The following is a 19231-nucleotide window of genomic DNA, read 5'->3' as shown; positions in this document are numbered from 1 at the left end:
CATTTAAATCTTGAGGCCCTACACAAAATTGAAACTCACAGAAGATATTTTGGGGAAACACACAAAGTTCCAATCTTCTTTGTTTGCAAGAAGGCAGGACGAACACTGTTTCCCCCTAACGAGATCCCAAGTTTACAGAACAATATACCTTGCAGTAAAGAGCATGCTGAATGAAGACATTTGCTTCATTTTGGCAGGTGACCTTACCAGCAGGATCCATGTGTACGGGTTTTGTTAGAAAACATATGAGTGCAACCTATGTTTAGAACGTTATAACAAGACACACATACATTAGTAAGAAGGATCTAGATTAATAATCATTTTTTAAAAGGAACGTGAATTTGGTTTGACTCTATAACAAAGACTGTCAAACAGCTGGTAGCAATATTTCTAGAATGTAAAGAATCCCATCAACTCTGTATCCTTCAATATCCCGAGTTTTTCTAGATAGTTTATATTTACAGCAAATATCAGTGCCAACGTGTAATGCGAATATTATAAATATAAAATAAAAGAACTAAATTGGGTCAGCAAGAAGAAATGGTAAGAAATGTGTAGGAAATGAGTAATTTATCAGCATAACCACTACCACATGGTATAAGCTTGCCACAAATTTTTAAAGCTTTTGCAATACTCTTTCTGCTTGTTCTAGGACAACTTTATGGCCTATAAAACATGGATTGGTTATGGTAGTTAAAATGCACTTGCCCTAAAAAGCCTGAACCAACTTGAGTGGGGCAAAAATCCAAGAATCAGCCAGGCATTTAGGTGTGCTTACAGCAAAGGGCACTTGCCCACATTTGGGACTGGTGCTAATAACGTCCTGGGCAGTTGGAAGTAGAAGCAGACTCATCAAGGTTTTCTTCCCCTTATGATGGCAGCCATCGTAATCATCTGATTAACCATAATCATAACCATGAGGTTGATCTCACTTTAAAAATGGGCACTAACTTGGGAAGTACAGTATACGATTATTCTTTAAGGTCCCAAGGGTCCAATGAGGCAACAATGATTTCGTACCAAAAATAAGCTGGATATACTGTACATGTAAGCCAGGGCATCTGGAAAAGTCCAGATCAACCTAGTCTCCATAACTGGACACACCTTCCCTCCGGTATAGAAAACTACATTGAACAGTTCTGGAACTCTTGGCAGCTATCCATTATCAGTATTGGTGAAAATGAACACAATAGAGACTCACTTCTTTACTTACTTCGATGCGCCAATACCGGGACTGAGGGATTAAAGGGGAACAAAAGTGGCCAGATGCTTCAGAGGAGTCCATGCTGGGCTGCTAGGGATAACAGTGCCTTTTATTCTTTCAAAGATAGGGAAACTCGGGTCAACAGGTCCCTTCGTGGATACATCTTTTTTTTTTTTCTGTTTATTATTTATTTTTGAGAGAGAGAGACAGAGACAGAGACAGAGACAGAGCGTGAGTTGGGGAGGGGCATAGAGAGAGGGAGACACAGAACCTGAAGCAGGCTCTAGGCTCTGAGCCGTCAGCACAGAGCCCGATGTGGGGCTCGAACCCACGAACCACAAGATCATGACCTGAGATGAAGTTGGATGCTTGATCATGACCTGAGCCAAAGTCGGATGCTTAACCAACTGAGCCACCCAGGTGCCCCATGGGTACATAGCAGCATGAATTGGTCCTGTTCCAGTTAAGCCTTCTTATATGCTAATGCCAGGCTATGTGTTCTAGGCCACCGGGCCAGCGTATTCTTCAGACTGCCGACCGGGCTCTTTTCAAAGAGACTATTTGAGATATTCGGTATCTGTAGTATTTAACCAAGTTTACTACCTCAAATTAAACACCTTCCAAAATTACCAATGACAGAAGTGAAACACTTAATGCTAGGTCATATAATGGTGTATAAATATGAGACTACATTTGCTAATGGATAACATTTTTTATGTTGATTCACTGCTTAGAAGATAATTATAGTTTCCACACCTAAGGAAATGGACCTCATAAAAACTGCCTCGTCTTGTTCTCACCTCCCTCAAAATAATTTAACATTTCCACCCTGTCTGGCCTATTCTTCCTGATACAGCAAACTGACTACTGATATTTATCTCCAGAGCTGACTGTTCAACACAATAGCCAGGAGCCGCACGCGGCTATTGACCGCTTGAAATGCAGCCGCTCCAAATGGAGATGTGTTGGAAGTGTAAAACATATACCAGATGTTGAAGGTTTCGGATGAAACAAAAAAGGACTAAATACCGCATTAATAATTTTACATGACTTACATGGCGCGATAATATTTGGGGAAAATGGGTTAGCTAAAATACCTTTTTTTTTTTTTTAATTTTTTTTTCCACCGTTTTTTATTTTTATTTTTGGGACAGAGAGAGACAGAGCATGAACGGGGGAGGGGCAGAGAAAGAGGGAGACACAGAATCTGAAGCAGGCTCCAGGCTCCGAGCCATCAGCCCAGAGCCCGATGCGGGGCTCGAACTCACGGACCGCGAGATCGTGACCTGGCTGAAGTCGGACGCTTAACCGACTGCGCCACCCAGGCGCCCCTAAAATACCTTTTAAAAATGATTCTCACTGCTCTCATTTTGCCTTTTTTAGCCTTGCTACTAGAAAATTACGAATTACACAGGGGGGTTGCATTATAGTTTAGTTGGACAATGATGATCTGGAAGTCTTCGAGATCATGAGATTCCTCTGGAAGATTTAAATGTACCGCTTTATCAATCTTTATTCAATAATAGTGAAGGGAGAGGTGCATAACACTCCAAGGTTGTCTTTCTCCCCCTCCATTCATCAATACACCATATTGTTACGAGTTAAGAAAAACAGTTGTAAGACAGTCGCTGTGCGCTAGATATTGGGGGTAGCTGATGTCCCATATACACAGAAACACCCAGACACAAAGCTGTAAGGCACGAAAGCTGCTTCCTCCGCCTTGAGTGAGAGATGCTGACAGGTTGTCTTAGCATTTGGCTAACGTGCTGCTTTGTTTTCTTTCCCATAACCTCTCTTCCTTCTTACCAAAACCCAAACACTGGGCTATTATATAGCACCTGCTGAGAACCTGCCCAACATTGCTGATGGCCCATGTCAGCGGGTCTTTTGACCATGAATATCCTAAAATAAGCCGGTTCTACCTGCCTGGAGGGTCTTGGTTCATCTGACCCTTGATACACCCGGAGGTAGTGCTGGTGGACACACATGTTGAGGGCCTTGGAGTGCTAATGATTCTTTTGTTTTAAATATAGAACAAGTATTTAAAAAAAATTTTTTTTTTAATTTTTGAGAGACAGAGCGTGAGTGGGAGAGGGGCAGAGAGAGGAGGAGTCACAGCATCAGAAGCAGGCTCCAGACTCTGAGCTGTCAGTGCAGAGCCCGACGTGGGGCTCGAACTCATGACCTGTGAGACCATGACCCGGGCTGAAATCAATGGTCTCTTAACTCACTGAGCCCCCCAGGCACCCCAGAGTCCTAATGATGCTTCTAGCCCCAAGTACTGTCAGCCTCAAAACCATCAACATAAAATATTTCTTCTTGTGCCATCCTCAAGAAGAAAAAAAAAAGCTATCGCAGCCCCACGTAGATATGCTCTCACACACTTTACATCATAAGAAGTCTCTAATTGTTTCTAGGTGAAAGACCTTTAATTCCTTGGCTCTTCTTTGTTTGCTCTTCAAACTTCCATTATTTTAATTGTTCTCCTTTGGAATGTCACTGCTAGAATCCAAAGCAGCACTTCTTGGCTCTAACTTGCTCAGGCTGATTTAGAGTTGAGGCAGGACTTTCCATGGCAAGTAGAGCCCAGGCTTCCTGTGACCATGTTTACATGGTGCAGGGGCGACTGATGGGTCCACAGGGGACCACTCCCGGTCACAAACCCCCACGGGGAGCTTTACAAGGCAAGACAGAGCCCTATGCACGATGGGGGCTGAAGCGTGATCAGGATTTCCGAGTTCTGCTCATTGCTATTCTAGACTTCAAACATCTAGGCTGAGTTCCTTGGCAGGACAGTCATGGAAATCAAGAGAATGTGTTACGCTCAAGACCAATGAATAACTAAAATGACGTGGTTCCGTATTATACTGCCTGTGAATTTCTCACAAAGGGGAAACCAACAGAGACACTAAAGTATAAGCAAGAAGTTATTCTTTCAGCCAGCAAAGTCATTTAATACAGGGCCAGTCTTAGGTAAAGCCTCAAAGTTGTATATAAACAAAACAAATGAAAAAAAACTTTTCAGAGTCGAAGTTATAAGAAATACACATTTACGTATCTCAAAGACAACACGAGGTATTTGAGGAGAATGGTTCTCCCGTATACGCCTCTGAGATAGTGGATAGCTCAGTGGATAAAAGCCACCAGACAGCAACACGAATTTCTGCCTCTGGGTTTTTCTAAAATACCAGTGTGATTCTTGCAGTAAGGGCAGAACTGCAATTCTACGTGTTCCTTAATGCTCAGAGTATTCATTCCAGGTAACTTGATTATCATAATTATCTGCAGCTCTTTGGTAATAAAGAAGTAAGAAAAAATCAAACTACCATGTTAATTTCTTAGTGTTAACCTATGTACTATGGTTATGCATATGGTTATGAGGGGAAGCTGGATGAAAGGTGTCAAAGAGCTCTGGACGATCTTTGAAACTCTTCTGTAAATTAAAAAAATTTCCCAAAATACAGAGTTTAAAATATCATGTTACCACTGAAGAGGCAGTTAAGTATTTGCACAAGAAGATCAAGAGTGGGAAAAGATGTTTTGCAAAATTCTCTTGTTCCAACAAGAGGCGAGGGGTTGAAAGAGAAAACAAAAACAAAGATTCTTTCAAGCTGTAAAGTCTGATACTAAATATTTAGGTAATTTACTAAGGGTTTCCATGCCAGCAATGGAAACTAAGAGGATAGTTAATGCAGTTAATAGATAAAGTACCCCAGCTCAGTGGTGACTCCAGAATTTCTACATTCAAGGGCAAGAGCTTGCCAGTTTTGCTTGAGGTGTTTTTGGTTGTGCTTTTTATACAAATGCAGCTGTTTTTGCCTTTAAGGTCTGCTTTTATTATGGTGATTTAGTGTGGAAGATGAAGGAGATTACGGGGTTGGGCTGAATCAGTTTGAGAGGGGGCTGTTAGTTATCCACCAAAGTCCATGCCCTTCTTTAGTGAATAGGGTTCCTGTTGCCTACACTTTCCAACCTTCCCTCCATACATAACAGTGTGAAGGTCAAGTTCTCTTCATCAGTGGAAGTGAGAAGTGCCTGTCTGGGGGTCCATTTCTCAAACATTTACCATCATTCCTCCGCATTCTTTAAAAAAAAATTTGGGGGCGCCTGGGTGGCTTGGTCGGTTGAGTGTCCGACTTCGGCTCAGGTCATGATCTCACGGTCGGTGAGTTCGAGCCCCGCGTCGGATTCTGTGCTGACAGCTCAGAGCCTGGAGCCTGTTTCAGATTCTGTGTCTCCCTCTCTCTCTGCCCCTCCCCTGTTCATGCTCTGTCTCTCTCTGTCTCAAAAATAAATAAACGTTAAAACAAATAAAGAACTGAAAAAAAATGTTGTTTTTAATGTTTATTTATTTTTGAGAGTGAGAGAGAGACAGAGTGAGAGGGGGAGGGGTAGAGAGAGGAAGACACAGAATCTGCAGCAGGCTCCAGGCTGAGAGCTGTCAGCACAGAGTCCGACCCGGGGCTCGAACTCACAGACCGTGAGATCATGATCTGAGCTAAAGACAGAGGGCCAACCGACTGAGCCACCCAGGCGCCCCTCCTCCACATTCTTTCCCTTCCTCCTGGAACCCAGATGTGGCAGGGACCTTGCCTGAACCCCGAACATGACACCGGGGCCCTAGAATATGGTAGAACATGAGGGCAGAAGGCGCTTTGCATTAAAACTGGGTCTGGACATGCCCTGAGCCACCATACAGAAAAGTCTGGTTATCCTGAAGCTGCCATGCTGGAGAAACCACGTGGTAAGACCACACTGGCATGTAGAGAGATGCTTATGGAACCCTAGCTGTTCCAGTGCCTTCTGTTTGCGTGTTTCCAGCCACAGCACCAGCTGCGTGAGTGAGAAGCCTTCGAGTTGACCCCAGCCAGCCCTGTTATGTCTGACTGCAACCTCACAAGTCCCTGATTGAGAACCACAGAGCAGAGCCTCTCCTGAATTCCTGACTCACAAAACCTTGAGAGATTACAAATGATTGCTGTTGTTCCAAACCACTAGGCTTTGGAATGATTTGTTATGCAGCAAGAGATAACCGGAACGGTCTCTATTATAACAGACTAGCTTTACCGTAATATGCCACTGGTCTAACTCTGCATCAAAATTACCCTTAAAAAGCAAAAATCAAAATGAACTAAAGCCTCCACATTCATTCACATGTGTCACTACTCCTTAAAATTTTATATGTGAAAAAAATTAACAGAATGCTCAAAGCTGAACTGTGGAGCAGAGACTCTGGTTTCTGATTTCTAGTCCATTATTCCTTGTACTTGGATATAGATTCATAAAACAGTAAGGCAGAAAAGGACCTTAGAGATCAGGAAATGCACTTAAACATAAGCTCCCTACATAAAGCACATGGTTCCAATGTGCCAAAGGGCCTACATAGTGTGTGTGTGTGTGTGTGTGTGTGTGTGTGTGTGTGTGTGTGTGAAGGACTGATTATATACCCAACTGTGAGTTATAGAAAGAACTCAGAGGACCAGCCAGAAATTAGGTGATGACATAACACTTCCTCTCTTGGTTGGAGGGTTTGCATTTCTGCCCGGGCTCTGTACCACCAAGGCTGGTATTAGAATCTTTGGGTTTCAGGTTTCCTCACGTATAAGTTAGGTGGCTGGACTGCATGATTTCCTCAGGTCTCATCCAACCTTTGGGATATGAGTCCAACCCTGAAATAAACAGCAAGTCCATTCCTAGCTGGAATCACAGCATAAGCAGTAACTGCAAAGTAGCAATTTTCTTCGAGATCCTACCAATGTCAGGTCTTAGCTGTTGAAATATATGTCATCGACTCTGCCAAGGCTAAAAGTCTCTACTTTTAATTTAGATTAAATAATAATCTATGCTTCACTTCCTATATTCACTTTGAATAGCACCTTCCTGTTAGGATGGAAATATCAGTTTCAGGGCAGTAACTAACAATGATAGCTGTACATTAAGGCTCTGTCGGGTATTGAACACACTCAGTTCCTAAAACATCTCTGCACAGTTGAAAGGGAGGCATTAGGGTAAATAACATTTGCTGGGGGGGATAAAGGAGGAGGAAGAAGAGGGGAAACTCAAGGGACTAACAATAGCACTCTGAGTAAATAAATCCCTCCACAAAGTACACTAAACATTTTCTTAGAGAAAAAGAGGAAGAGAATTCAAAGTGTCAACAACAGAGATCTGAGTAAATATATCCATCTAGGAGGTACAATATGAAACTATTAAATGTCATGTCCTTTCAAATTCTTATGGGCGTAGAAAATCATCATAATATACAGTTTAGTACAATGCGTGGCTTATAAGACATGTGTACCATATGATTCCAGTTTTGAATTTAAAATGCCACTTTTTTATTATCCACATTAGAAAAAGATTAAGGTGGTGTATAATAAAATATCAACACTGGTTTCACCAAGTAGGAAAATGGAGGATTTCTTCCTTTGATATTTATCTGTAAATATCACTTTCCTCCATATGTGTATTACTTTTACGATCTGAAAAAAGTTATGTGAGGACATTAAAACTACAACCTGTTTGTATGAAATACTTAAATATTTTATATCGAAGTAATTGATTTTTATGTTTCTTAATGAAAAAGGATGCTGAATATATCCTTGCAAATATATTACCATCACTAAATCAAAATCAAATAAAATCAGAATCCAATGTGCAACAGTGTGGAACACACTGCATGCCTCCTTCTCCCCAATTATTCCTCCTAATAAAAGTATTTCTTGCCAATAAAAACTCAAAATGGAAACTGCATTTACTTAGTCAACTTTGGGTCCCTCTAGACTCAGACTAAATTTCACCATTACAGTTGCTAAGCGTAAAATTTGCAAACCTTTATCTCCCCACCCCCACTCAGCCTGCAATAAACCTCAGAAAGAAAGCACATTAAAAGACCGGGCATTCCATACACAACGACCTGGGATTCTAGTTTTCTCCCCAGAATCACAAACTTCAGCTCTCTGGACATTTCCACCTAACTTTAAGGAAAGATCCACACCAAACCAAAACAAGGCAACAACCATTTAAGACACTGCAGTTCAGATGCAGAAGGAAAAAAAAAAAAATCACCTTCCAGACTAATTCCATGGTTGGATAACTTTTTTCCATGCATCGCATTTATAACAGAACAGATGTAATATATCCCAGCAAGCCGCTGTCCCTGCACAGCGTTGTGAAGGACTCCCTCCCGCCCCCCAACTCCCCGCGACAGTTTCTCACCGCAGTGGCCGGTCTCTGGCTGCTCCAAGAGGACATCGGCTCTTTGGACACTGCCACGGTTAGCACCTACCTGTGCTCTTACCCAGGCTAAGCCGCATCGTCTGCCTTCAGCTGATGCAGTGACCTCACTGGGAGCTCAGTCAGGTAAAACAAGAAGGCTTTACTAGTCCGTGCAGCTCCTTCCGCAGAAATATTGCATGAGTCAGCTTTTATCTCTCAAAACCCAACACACAAAGGCTTTACAAAAACCTGATTTGCAACTTTCTCACTGCCTTTTTCCCCCTAGTGTGCAGACCACAGACTTCAGCATCACTAAGAGCCTTAAATGAAACATGACATCATTCAATTGAGAAACAGGACAATAGACACCACTGTGGGTAACTTGAAAATGCACACTTCGCTGAGCAACACCCTGCGACAGCCATTCTTTTGTGAACATCAAATACAAGCCACACTCGCCTAAAGCTGCTTGGGCTTCACCTTCCTGGCTCCGGCTACCATTCTCATTAAATTCCACAAAAGAATCAAGATCTTTGGAGCTCTGATATTTTCAAGTTCACTTCCTGAATTATAAGTGTGTTTCACAGTAAATGGACACATCTTTAACACAAGTTTTCAAGTGAAGTTTGCAGGTGGCAGTGAATCACCCAGTGGGAAGACGTCTGGACGTTTCCTTTCCTTTAACAAGATATTTAATACAGTTTTAAGTAGGCAGAGTTAAACATGAATCTATTTAAGCTTCATTTAAAAAAACAAACAGCATTGGGGCGCCTGGGTGGCTCAGCTGGTTAAGCGTCCAACTTTGGCTCAGGTCATGATCTCACAGTTTGTGGGTTCGAGCCCCTCGTCGGCTCTGTGCTGACAGCTCAGAGCCTGGAGCCTGTTTCGGATTCTGTGTCTCCCTCTCTCTGCCCCTCCCCCCACTCGTGCTCTGTCTCTCTTTCTCAAAAAGTAAATAAACATTAAAAAAATTTTTAAAAAGCACTTAAAAATCCATCTGAAGAAAACCACTGAAAATGTAAACTCAAAGGCATTTCTTAGAGAATTCTTATAATTCATAAATATGAAGTAGCAAAGACAGGATGATCGGACTCCAACCCTTTAGTACAAGAGAACTTCAAATTATTTTGGATTTCAGTTTCCATAAGGCCATCTGTCCTTAAAATGCTATGTGTATTTTTACAGAAAGACCCAAAAGGTTCATATTTGACAAAGATATCGAGTTCTTTAGATGAAGGGTCTTCAGAAATACAAACTGTTATTGAAAACTGATACGACTGCACCAGAGAGCTAAAATTCAAATTATGGATTATGTCTACGTACAGACACGGAAATCTACACTATTTCAAAAGATCAAATCCTTTAAATAGAAGTTCCATTTAAAGCATTCGTTTGGGGTCATGGAAAATAATATGAGCTGAGCATCTTTAATGCAGATATTTCTATCAGACCTATTACATGATTTTAAGCTAACAACATAATAGGATAATTTATTTTAATGGCGATTTCCTTTCAAATAAGGCAGGACCTATGTAAGGCCACCTAAGTAAGCCATTTTGATGGAAATTGATCCGTCAGTTCAGAGGACAACTTTTAGAATGATTTCTCTTCCACAAAATTCACCAGTTTGATGGAAATCACTAAATCACAGATGCTGAAAAGGCAGTTTGTGAGGAAGGGTCCTCCCCGGGGCTGTGGGGACTCTCTTAATCCTGCATACTGAGCTCCACAGTGATATCTCTTGCCCCCCAAATAACGTCCCCTAGACCCCTGCCCAAAACCTCCGTTCCTGCTTAGCTAAGAGTCAGTTCAAATCTTACAAGCTCCACCAAATCTTCCATAGCAACTCCGGCCCCCTGCACCTTCCAGTTGTTAAATGGCTCTTTATGATACTCAGAGTATCACGTGGTCTCATATTTCATTATTTTCTAATGGTCTCGTTTCTACCCTGGACCATCAGCTTGCGGAGCTGGGAACCTTCCTATACTGTAGATTTGATCTTCATGTGGAAGATGCAAACATCTAAATTCTTAGATGGGGGTAGTACATATACACAGAGGCTCCTGGCTTTCTCCTGACCCATGTGTTTTGGGTCCTTACCTTCAGATCACAAGTCTTTTATTTTCTACTACAGTATTATTGTACCTGGATTTTTTTTTTTTTTTGTTTCTTTGCCAAGAGACATTTTTTAAAAGCCATTTCTGAGAGATGCTGTGTACATTACAGCAAGACTGTGTCCAGTGTGGATGCTGGGCAGTCTGTAAACTTCTGCATTAACCAAGTGACCCAACCTGTAGGGCAGCTTTGAAGTGACAGCACAGGGCGTATTTGGTCCCATGGGTTAGTCATTTGTTAGTTCACCTGTGATTCCTGTTTTAGTAAGTAAAGATCTTTCCTAATTCTTGCAAGTAACTGGAATCATTCTCTATCACACCTGCAAACATGGCTGGTTCATAGGATTTTGAATCTAAGCTTTGAAAATCTAACTTAAAAAAAAAATCTAGCTTTTTCAGGGCAGGGAACACACACACACACACACACACACACACACACACACACACACACACTTTTTGCCTTTATATTTATCCCAGTACCAAGTGTTTGCTAAGTGAATTAACAAATGAACAAAGCATAAGGCTCAGGGACCTAAGAGCAGAGAAGAAAAGGGAAGGGAAAGGAACATTCCTGGAGAACCATTCAAGGCTCTTTCACAGCTGAGGGCAGAGGAGCCTCCGTGTGTGTGCCTGGGTGTTTTCTCAAGGCCTCTCTGTGTCCCACCTTACTCTGCCATGGCTTTGCTTTCCGGTTTTTCTCATCTCATGTCCCACACGTGGAGTACACGGGCTGGCACCAGCTCTTGTAGGTGCCCTGCTGGACCTCTGTGCACGGAGCAAAATAAATCCCAAGACACGTAAAAGGCACAAACACTGGCATCCTTGCTGCTTCTTCCTGTAGAATTTATTTGCCGATATCAAGAGCAGGGAAAAGGGCTGTTTCTGCTCAGCAAAGTCTCTTTGTAAGGGACAGAGAGATGGGTCGCAGATATATTGCACATTCATGCCTTGTTAGGTGAAAGAGATATACTCTTACTGGAAAGCAGCTCTTGTTAATTCGCTTGTTAATTCGCTTAGGCAATTAGGAAGGACAGGGGCTATTCACAGTAGCCCCCACCGGGGCTGGGGGCCCAGGGGTGGAAGAACAGCCCCCACAGGACAGGTCTACAGCACTGACCAGCCAGCGAGCCAAGTGCAGTCCAGCCTTGTGGCCTCATTGGAGGAGGACCAGAAAGCCCCACTATTTAAAAACGTCCTTTCCCAGACATCTGCCATAGGGCGTGCACTTCCGCTATGAGAAACCAGGTCTTTTGGTTTAAGCTAAAAGTTGTCAGTGAACACTCGAATCTATCCCGGGAGGGTTTATGGAGTCATTGCTACCCTAGTATGAATTAGCCGGTGCACGTCCGCGTCCTCCCCAGGAACCGTACAGGTCTTTTAGGAAGGAGGCCACAAGGGGACTGTCCAGGAGGGCTGGGAAGGCTGAGAGGGGGAGGCTCAGAGAGCGTGCGGTTCTAGGGACTTAACAGGGTCTGACCTAATTGCGGTCCTCTGCTGACTTTGCAGCCAGGCAACAGCTCCAAGAAGCCGGGCAACAAAGGGTGAAGGAATGTCCTGGAGAAAGGAAGCAGTACAAAGGCACACACACTGTTTTTTGAACGCAAGGGAAGATTTTTGCTTCCTAAAACCAATACCGGATAAAGCAGATTTAGAATACAATCCTACATTTTCAGATACAGAGGTGCTAGGAGTTACAAGGGGTACTTCAAACCACAACTAATATTTTATACACAGCATGTAACAATATAAATGCTGGGAGTGGGGAGGGGGGGCTGTTTATCTGGTGATTTAAGATCTTGCCATTTCCCAAACTGGTGAAACCAACCGTTTTCTAAAGCACAGGACACGGACAAAACATTCTTAAGGGTTTTTTTTTTTTTTTAGCCCATTAGAGCTTTTTTCTTTGATAGAAAAAGGCAGATTACATTTTTCTGAGTGCATACCACAGAATAAATATGATAAACACTCGAGCCAGTCGCCTGCCAAGAACTGCCACATCCCCACTGATGTCCCTTAGAAGGATACACTGACCTTCCTCCTGAAAATGAGATGTAATGTACTAACACCCTTCTGCATTGCAGGTGTTTATTAAAAATCTATATACACTCCTCCAGACCGTCTACTCTAAACCCAGAAAATGTCACTAGCCATAAATTCTGCCTTGCGATTGTTATACAAACCAAAGTATATACTTTGTTAAACAAACACAAAAGCTAATCTGGTTTTTTCTTTCTCAAAGATGATTTTCAAAGTGAAATAATTTTAATCGTGAGTTTATCTTCATAAATTTAAAAAGTGGTTGCTCTTAACAAAAGGTACAGATGTAAGGCAGACAAAAGCACTTACGTATAGGGGAAATTAAATGCAGCTATTATTTTTTTGTTGTTGTTAGTCCTGGAGTATTGAACATAATAATAGAAACCAAACTATAAATAATAAATGGTTTCCAGTACTCAAATCTTCCAACTGAAAACAATTCTTCACCCCCTACTGCACTAAAATGTCAGTATCGAGTCACGGTCATATGAATTTTAGAAAAGAAACACACAACATGTACTATTCACACTTTCTCACAGTCACCCTTACCTTGCAATCAAGTCATATTTTCAGGTCTCGGTCATATGTCAGTCTGCCATGAAAGCCAACTGAGATTGCCTAAAATCCTGCTGTTTCTGGAGTGTTCCTCCATCGGCTCATTTCTCTGAGTCTAGGACAATCATTAGCTCTGTTTTTCACTTTGTTCTTTTATTAGGCTATTTCGGTCTTTATTGTCCAGAGACGATGAAATCAAGTCTTAGTTATTTCTGAACTGAACAATTTTTAGATATTGAGCAAGCAATATGTTACAAATAGTCTCTTGCTTTCAATAGTAGATCAGTCCCATCTTTGAGGACACCATGGGAGGACTCTCTGTGCTAAGCACAATGAACTAATTATCCCTCTAAGAATGCAGTATGTTTCCAGACACATTTTTCTCCAGGAGATAACACACATCTAATCCATTCATAACGAAAGGCATTCAACACACTCTATACTTTTGAAAACACTCTTTTAAAAAAAAAAAATGTACTTGAACTTGTAGGAAGGGCTTGGATACTCTATTGATACCCTGCGGTGCTGTTTTCCAAAATAATAATTTAAAAAAAGAATCTATTATCGTTTCAGAGTAACAACCGTGGGGGGTTCATAACCTTTATGTGAACTGGCAAAACCATTTCAGATGCTGGCAGAGAAGAGAGACAAACCCCCTGGCCAGCCATTCCCTCCCTTACAGCTGTAAGGCCATGGAGTGACAGGGAGGGACACAGCCAGGTAGACATCACCAGCGGCACCCCTAGCCTGTGGACTCTGTAAAGCCGTGGTGGGTTCAGAGAGACGATTACTGAAAGCAGCAGAGGTGAGGACTGAGGCTTGCGAGGGAGACACAGACAAGCTGCTCGGAGCAGCTATGAGTCTCCTCTGAACTGGTTCTGAATCTTCCCCATGGTAAGTGCCATCCTTTAGGGTGGCCGCCATCCATCCCCTCCCCCAATCCCAAGGCCCCCTTCACTGTCACAAGGGCTGAGGGCTTACCCTGTCAGAGCAAATGGATTCATTACCGGGGAGGCGATCTAATTTCTAGAACTGAAGTGGGGTGGGATGAGCTATTCGTTTGGCCTCCGGCACCAAGTCACGAGCCCCATCCCATTCAGGCAGAACTTTATAAAAGGCCAAGGATAGATCCCATTCCAGAAGAGCAGAACTCAGTCTTCTCTCAAAGAGTTGCGACGATTTATTACCTTCCGGGATTTTTTTTCTTTTTTTTTTTTGTTTAACTAAAGAAGGCAGTGAGGGCTGCTGAGTGAGATGATATTATTACAAGGATCTTAAACACCCACCTGTTACTGTGGGTACTGATCTTTGCCTGTTAGAGCTTTGGCACACACACAGCAACCACCTGCGGACCCTTCTTTTCCCTTCACACCGTTTCTCGACTTCAACAGTAACCACCACGCCCCTTCACTGGGCTGGGGACCTAGCCGACACCAGGTTCTGTGCTGGCTCGGTGAAGGGACGCTGGCTCTGCCTTCTGGACGTTCCTGCCTAGCGGGACTGGACGAGCATTAGATAGTTGATGACAGGTGGGAGGAGTGTTAGGCATCAGCTGCCACTAGAAACTATACATAAGCACCTGCTCCGTTTTCCTAACCTGCCTTGCCCTCCAAGCGATATTAACATTGGATGGGACCTTCACGTTGACGGTAAAAGCGAGCTCCGTGAGGCGGCCTGCACTTAGGTTCTCCCTTCAGTCTTGGAGAGTGAGCTCCGTCGGGCTCATCCTTCGTCTTACATTGAATTACTTGGTCACCAGGCGGAGAGCCAAATTTGCTGGAAGTTTTTGTGAGTCTAGGCGCTTGCCTGCTTCCTAGTTCCCACAGAGATACATGAAGTAACTTGTTTATGTTGAGAGAACACAGGAAGGGAAACAGAGCTCTCTGTTCGGCTACAGGTTTAATCCTAATTAGGCTGAGAAACAAGTGTCACCCAATTCACTTTGGTTTATTCTGAATAGAAATCTTTGAATCCTATACAAGCACAGGAAAGAAAAACAGAAAAAAAAAAAAAAAAAAAAGGAGAAAAAGCCAGAATATTCGTACTGGCGGTTGAGAGGTGGGATCGTGGGGGAGACCCCCTCATTACCCACTGATTTAGTCTCTACGTTTTCTTTAATGAATATGTATTGCTTGTGGAATCAAAGCAGAAGCACAAAGTTAATTTATGTGCCAGTTATCTCCCATGTGCTGACGCCTCCACACCCCCTCCCCCCGATCTTTTTCTGCCCTGCTCTGCCCAGGTCTGCGCCCTCTGCCCCCTGCCAGCTGGCTTTAAGCTGGGTTTGGCTCACCAGCAGCCCCGATATTATGAGGTAGGAGGAGAGGGAAAAGGGGGCATTTCGTCCCACGCCCTGGCTGATGAGGGGTCTGCTGGCAGCCAGTCTCCATGGTTCTGGCTCTCACTGGGCTCCCGTGTCCCTTGGGGGTCCCTGTGGGTTGTCTCCAAGAACAGTGTCGGGCTGCCTGTTGTTGCTTCAGTCTCTGGGTGCTTTACCCCCTTGCTGCCTCCTTTGGTCACACCACCGTTAATAAAGTAACCCCTTCATTAGAGTCTCCACTTGAGGGGCGCTCAGTTGATTCAGCATCCGACTCCGGCTCAGGTCATGATCTCACGGTCCGTGGGTTCGGGCCCCGCGTCGGGCTCTGTGCTGACAGCTCGGAGCCTGGAGCCTGCTTTGGATTCCTGGGTCTCCCTCTCTCTCTCTTCCTCCCCCACTCCTGCTCTCTCTCTGTCTCTCAAAAATAAACGTTAAAGAAAACCAACCTCCATTTGAACCAGCTGTGCTACTTCAGTTTCTTGCCAGGTCCCTGGCTGGTACAATTTTTTTTTAAATTATTTTTAAAATTTATTTATTTGGAGAGAGAAAGCATGAGTAGGGGAGGAGCAGAGAGAGAGAGAGAGAGAGAGAGAGAGAGAGAGAGAGAGAGAATCCTAGGCAGGCTCTGCACTGTCAGCACAGAGCCCAACACGGGGCTCGAACCCACAAACCGTTTGATGATGACCTGAGCCGAAGCCGGAAGGCCAACCAACTGAGCCACCCAGACGCCCCTACAGTTTTATACTTAACTCCAGAACCTCTGGTCTGAAAAGCTGATAGCAGTTGGACTTCCCATGCTTAGTCAGAATGCTGACCATCGGGTCTTTACTGGGTGGAATACTGTCAAATCTAAGCCCTTTTTTGATTTATGGCCTGCTTGATTCATCTCAATGAAATACACATTTGCTTAGAACCTACTCTATGCCAGAAATATATTTTTGAATTTGCTGTCTACTGATATAATTCATTGCCTCAGCCATATTTATTAAGGAGCTACTACGTGCCAGGCACTGTCTTAAGCGCAAGAAGATACACCAATGAACACTTAACAATTCCTGCCTTTATGGAGTTTATTTTTGAGTAGGGGATATATGGATTTTAATCCTCGGATAACAGTACATCAATATTGGAAAGATACTTTGAGTTTTTCTAATCTAATCCCTTATCTGGCATTTAAGCAATCACTTAAGAGTAGCTCCCCAGAGAGGCCCGGTCTCTGCTTGGGTCCTGTTAGTTACTGGCGATTTGATCCCTGCTCAAAGAGTCCATTACACTTTGGGCGGTCCTAATCTTTAGAGTATTTTCTCACCTTTAGCTGAAGTTCTTGAACTTCTGCAAGGGCCACTTCAGGAAACCTAAGACAGATCACACCTCACCCCCCATTTTGAAGTTCCTTGATTGTTTGAGATGCTATCAGGTCTCCCACTCGTATTTGCCTCTTCATTCAGATGTTTATTGAGTAAGTACCCTAAGTGACTCCTGGAGGCAGGGTTCAGTGGGGTGGGAATGGCTCCTTGTCCCTTGCGCTGTGGAGAGCGTGCTTAAAAATGGCGCCACCCTGTGACCACCTTCTCCACGAGTCTCGAGATCTTGCCTTCCTATGGCTTCCACCAACGTATTTTCAGAATTTTAATCTTTATGCCAACTTACTACTGTAAAAAGTGTTGAAAAAGACACCATCCCTCTGGGGAGTAAATGTTCTCCCTGCTCCTCCTAGGCCATATTTTTAGAGGCAGCAACAACGCCCCGTCTCCGAAAGACACAGAATGTGGCCCCGGGAGACAGACCCTGGACAATCACATGAAGGAGTGATGAATTCTACTATGAGATGTGTGCTATGCAAGGAAAGCACGGGGAGCAATGGAAACACATCAAGGGGGACCATACCTGGTTTGGGGCGGCCAGGGAAAGCGGCCTTGTGGGAGGGATGTGTGAACTAACGTCTGAAGGCTGAGAAGAAGCTAACTTGGGGAAGCCAGGCAGAGGGAAGAGAGAGACCACCCAGGTGGTTGCATGTCCCGTAAATGCAAACTGCTGGTAAACTTTCCATTTCACCCACAGTGGCCACTGGGCGGACATCTTTGCCCCCGGACAACCTCGTTTACAAATATACTGTGGCATTAAGTAACTAGGGTTGCATACTTCTTATTAAAGTATGTTCTAGTTTCTTTCCCTACTCTGGGGTGATCCCATCCTCCCATCTGAACGTACCAGCCCCTCTCTTCTCGACTCTTCTTCCGCCCCTTCCAGACACTGGGCAGAGCTGCCAGGGCAGTGTCCGTGACTCCGTCCTTGCCCAACCACTTGGACAGGGCCCCTTGTAAGGTATGGTTACGGCGTATCACGCTGTCAATGTCCCTGCCCAGCATTTTTATCCAAGTATAATCAGGTTAAAATGAACGTCAGAGGAGCCCTAAAACAAGAAGGGTCACCAAAGGACAGAATGGGGGAGGGGGTCACCCCACTCTGTCTTTACTACTTCCAGGGGACTTAGGGATTGACTGCATGCATTTGACCCTTGAGCACTTCCCAGGACCAGCTGGTCACCTTTCCTAGGAGATACAAAGTGAGGGACAACTTCCTAGTGCCGGTGTGGCCCCAAACATGACATCTGCTGGGGAGTCTGTGAAAATTAGGACATAACAAGATGGCAGACCCCAATGAACTAAGCTGCCCTGAGAGTACCGGGGAGCTAATTTCACAAGGACCGTCGGTTACCACCCTAGCGGTGTGAGAATAAAAGTCACTCCCCAAACGGAACTTATTCTATGCAATCCAAACCATCATTTACTCCTCCTGAAATGATGGGTGGAAAGGACACAAGGCCCTGAGTTGAGATGTGTGGAATCTCAGCTCTACTGACAATTGTGTCCTCTTGGGCAAGTTACCAACCTCTCTCTAGGTCCCCAATGAAAACGCAGGAGTCTACGAGATTTAAGAACGCTTCTAAAATCTATAAACCGGGGCGCCTGGGTGGCGCAGTCGGTTAAGCGTCCGACTTCAGCCAGGTCACGATCTCGCGGTCCGGAGTTCGAGCCCCGCGTCGGGCTCTGGGCTGATGGCTCAGAGCCTGGAGCCTGTTTCCGATTCTGTGTCTCCCTCTCTCTCTGCCCCTCCCCCGTTCATGCTCTGTCTCTCTCTGTCTCAAAAATAAATAAACGTTAAAAAAAAATTAAAAAAAAAAAAGACGCTCCTGGAATAGTGGAATAGTGGTAACGTAAAAGTCAATGTAACCATACGACTGCAAAAATTATGCTCTTATAACACACAGATAATGACAAGCATGGCTAGTTCTAAATTATCCTAGGAGCTCATATACTTTCCACACATGCAATCATGGTGATTAGAACAAATTCACTGTAATGAGTGTCCTGGTCAAGCCTCCATGGAAATTGGGTGGAGAGAGGGGGGCAGAGGAGGAGAGAGAAAGAGAAAGTGGAAGGGAGGGAGAGGGCAGCTGTCACATCTCAAGCAACTTAGCTGTGGGGCTCTTCTATGGAAGGGAAGAAAACATAAGAGGAAGGGAACCCTTTCCCCGTAGAGAGAGAGAGAGAGGTGAGCACCAGCAGCTTGGGACGGGGGTTGGATGGCCAACCGCGGACTCTAGATATCTCAGGGCAGGGGCTCCTGGGAAGGGAGGCATCCTGGACAAAGGGCAGTGACAGTGCAGGCAGGGGGAACAGGGAGGCAGGGAGGGAAATAGAGGGAAAGGAGTCGACCGAAAGGAGATGAGGTCTTCTACCTGTCCTGGTGGGAAGGGACACTGAACCGGCAAGGTTTAGT

The 19231-nt window shown here is 44.1% G+C and overlaps 1 protein-coding gene across 7 annotated transcripts in view; it reads right to left on the bottom strand.

Annotated features, from left to right (window-relative positions):
* The window catches only part of PLEKHG1 (pleckstrin homology and RhoGEF domain containing G1), a 237951-nt gene that overhangs the window by 103621 nt on the left and 115099 nt on the right, over nucleotides 1–19231 (bottom strand). Inside the window, exon 1 of one of the 7 annotated variants that reach the window (XM_047858244.1) lies at nucleotides 13123–13204. The exons of 5 other annotated variants lie outside the window; for them this stretch is intronic. Coding sequence is in view for 1 of the 2 variants with exons in the window: in XM_047858241.1 (XP_047714197.1) it covers nucleotides 8493–8520 (28 nt within the window). In the remaining variant the exon portion in view is untranslated. Of the gene's footprint in view, nucleotides 1–8492; nucleotides 8581–13122; nucleotides 13205–19231 lie in introns of those variants that run through there. One more of the 7 variants, XM_047858241.1, reaches the window with a different exon arrangement.

Source organism: Prionailurus viverrinus, chromosome B2 (assembly GCF_022837055.1).
Source record: "Prionailurus viverrinus isolate Anna chromosome B2, UM_Priviv_1.0, whole genome shotgun sequence".
NCBI classification, from domain to species: domain Eukaryota; kingdom Metazoa; phylum Chordata; class Mammalia; order Carnivora; family Felidae; genus Prionailurus; species Prionailurus viverrinus.
This window is presented reverse-complemented; position numbering and strand designations above follow the sequence as displayed.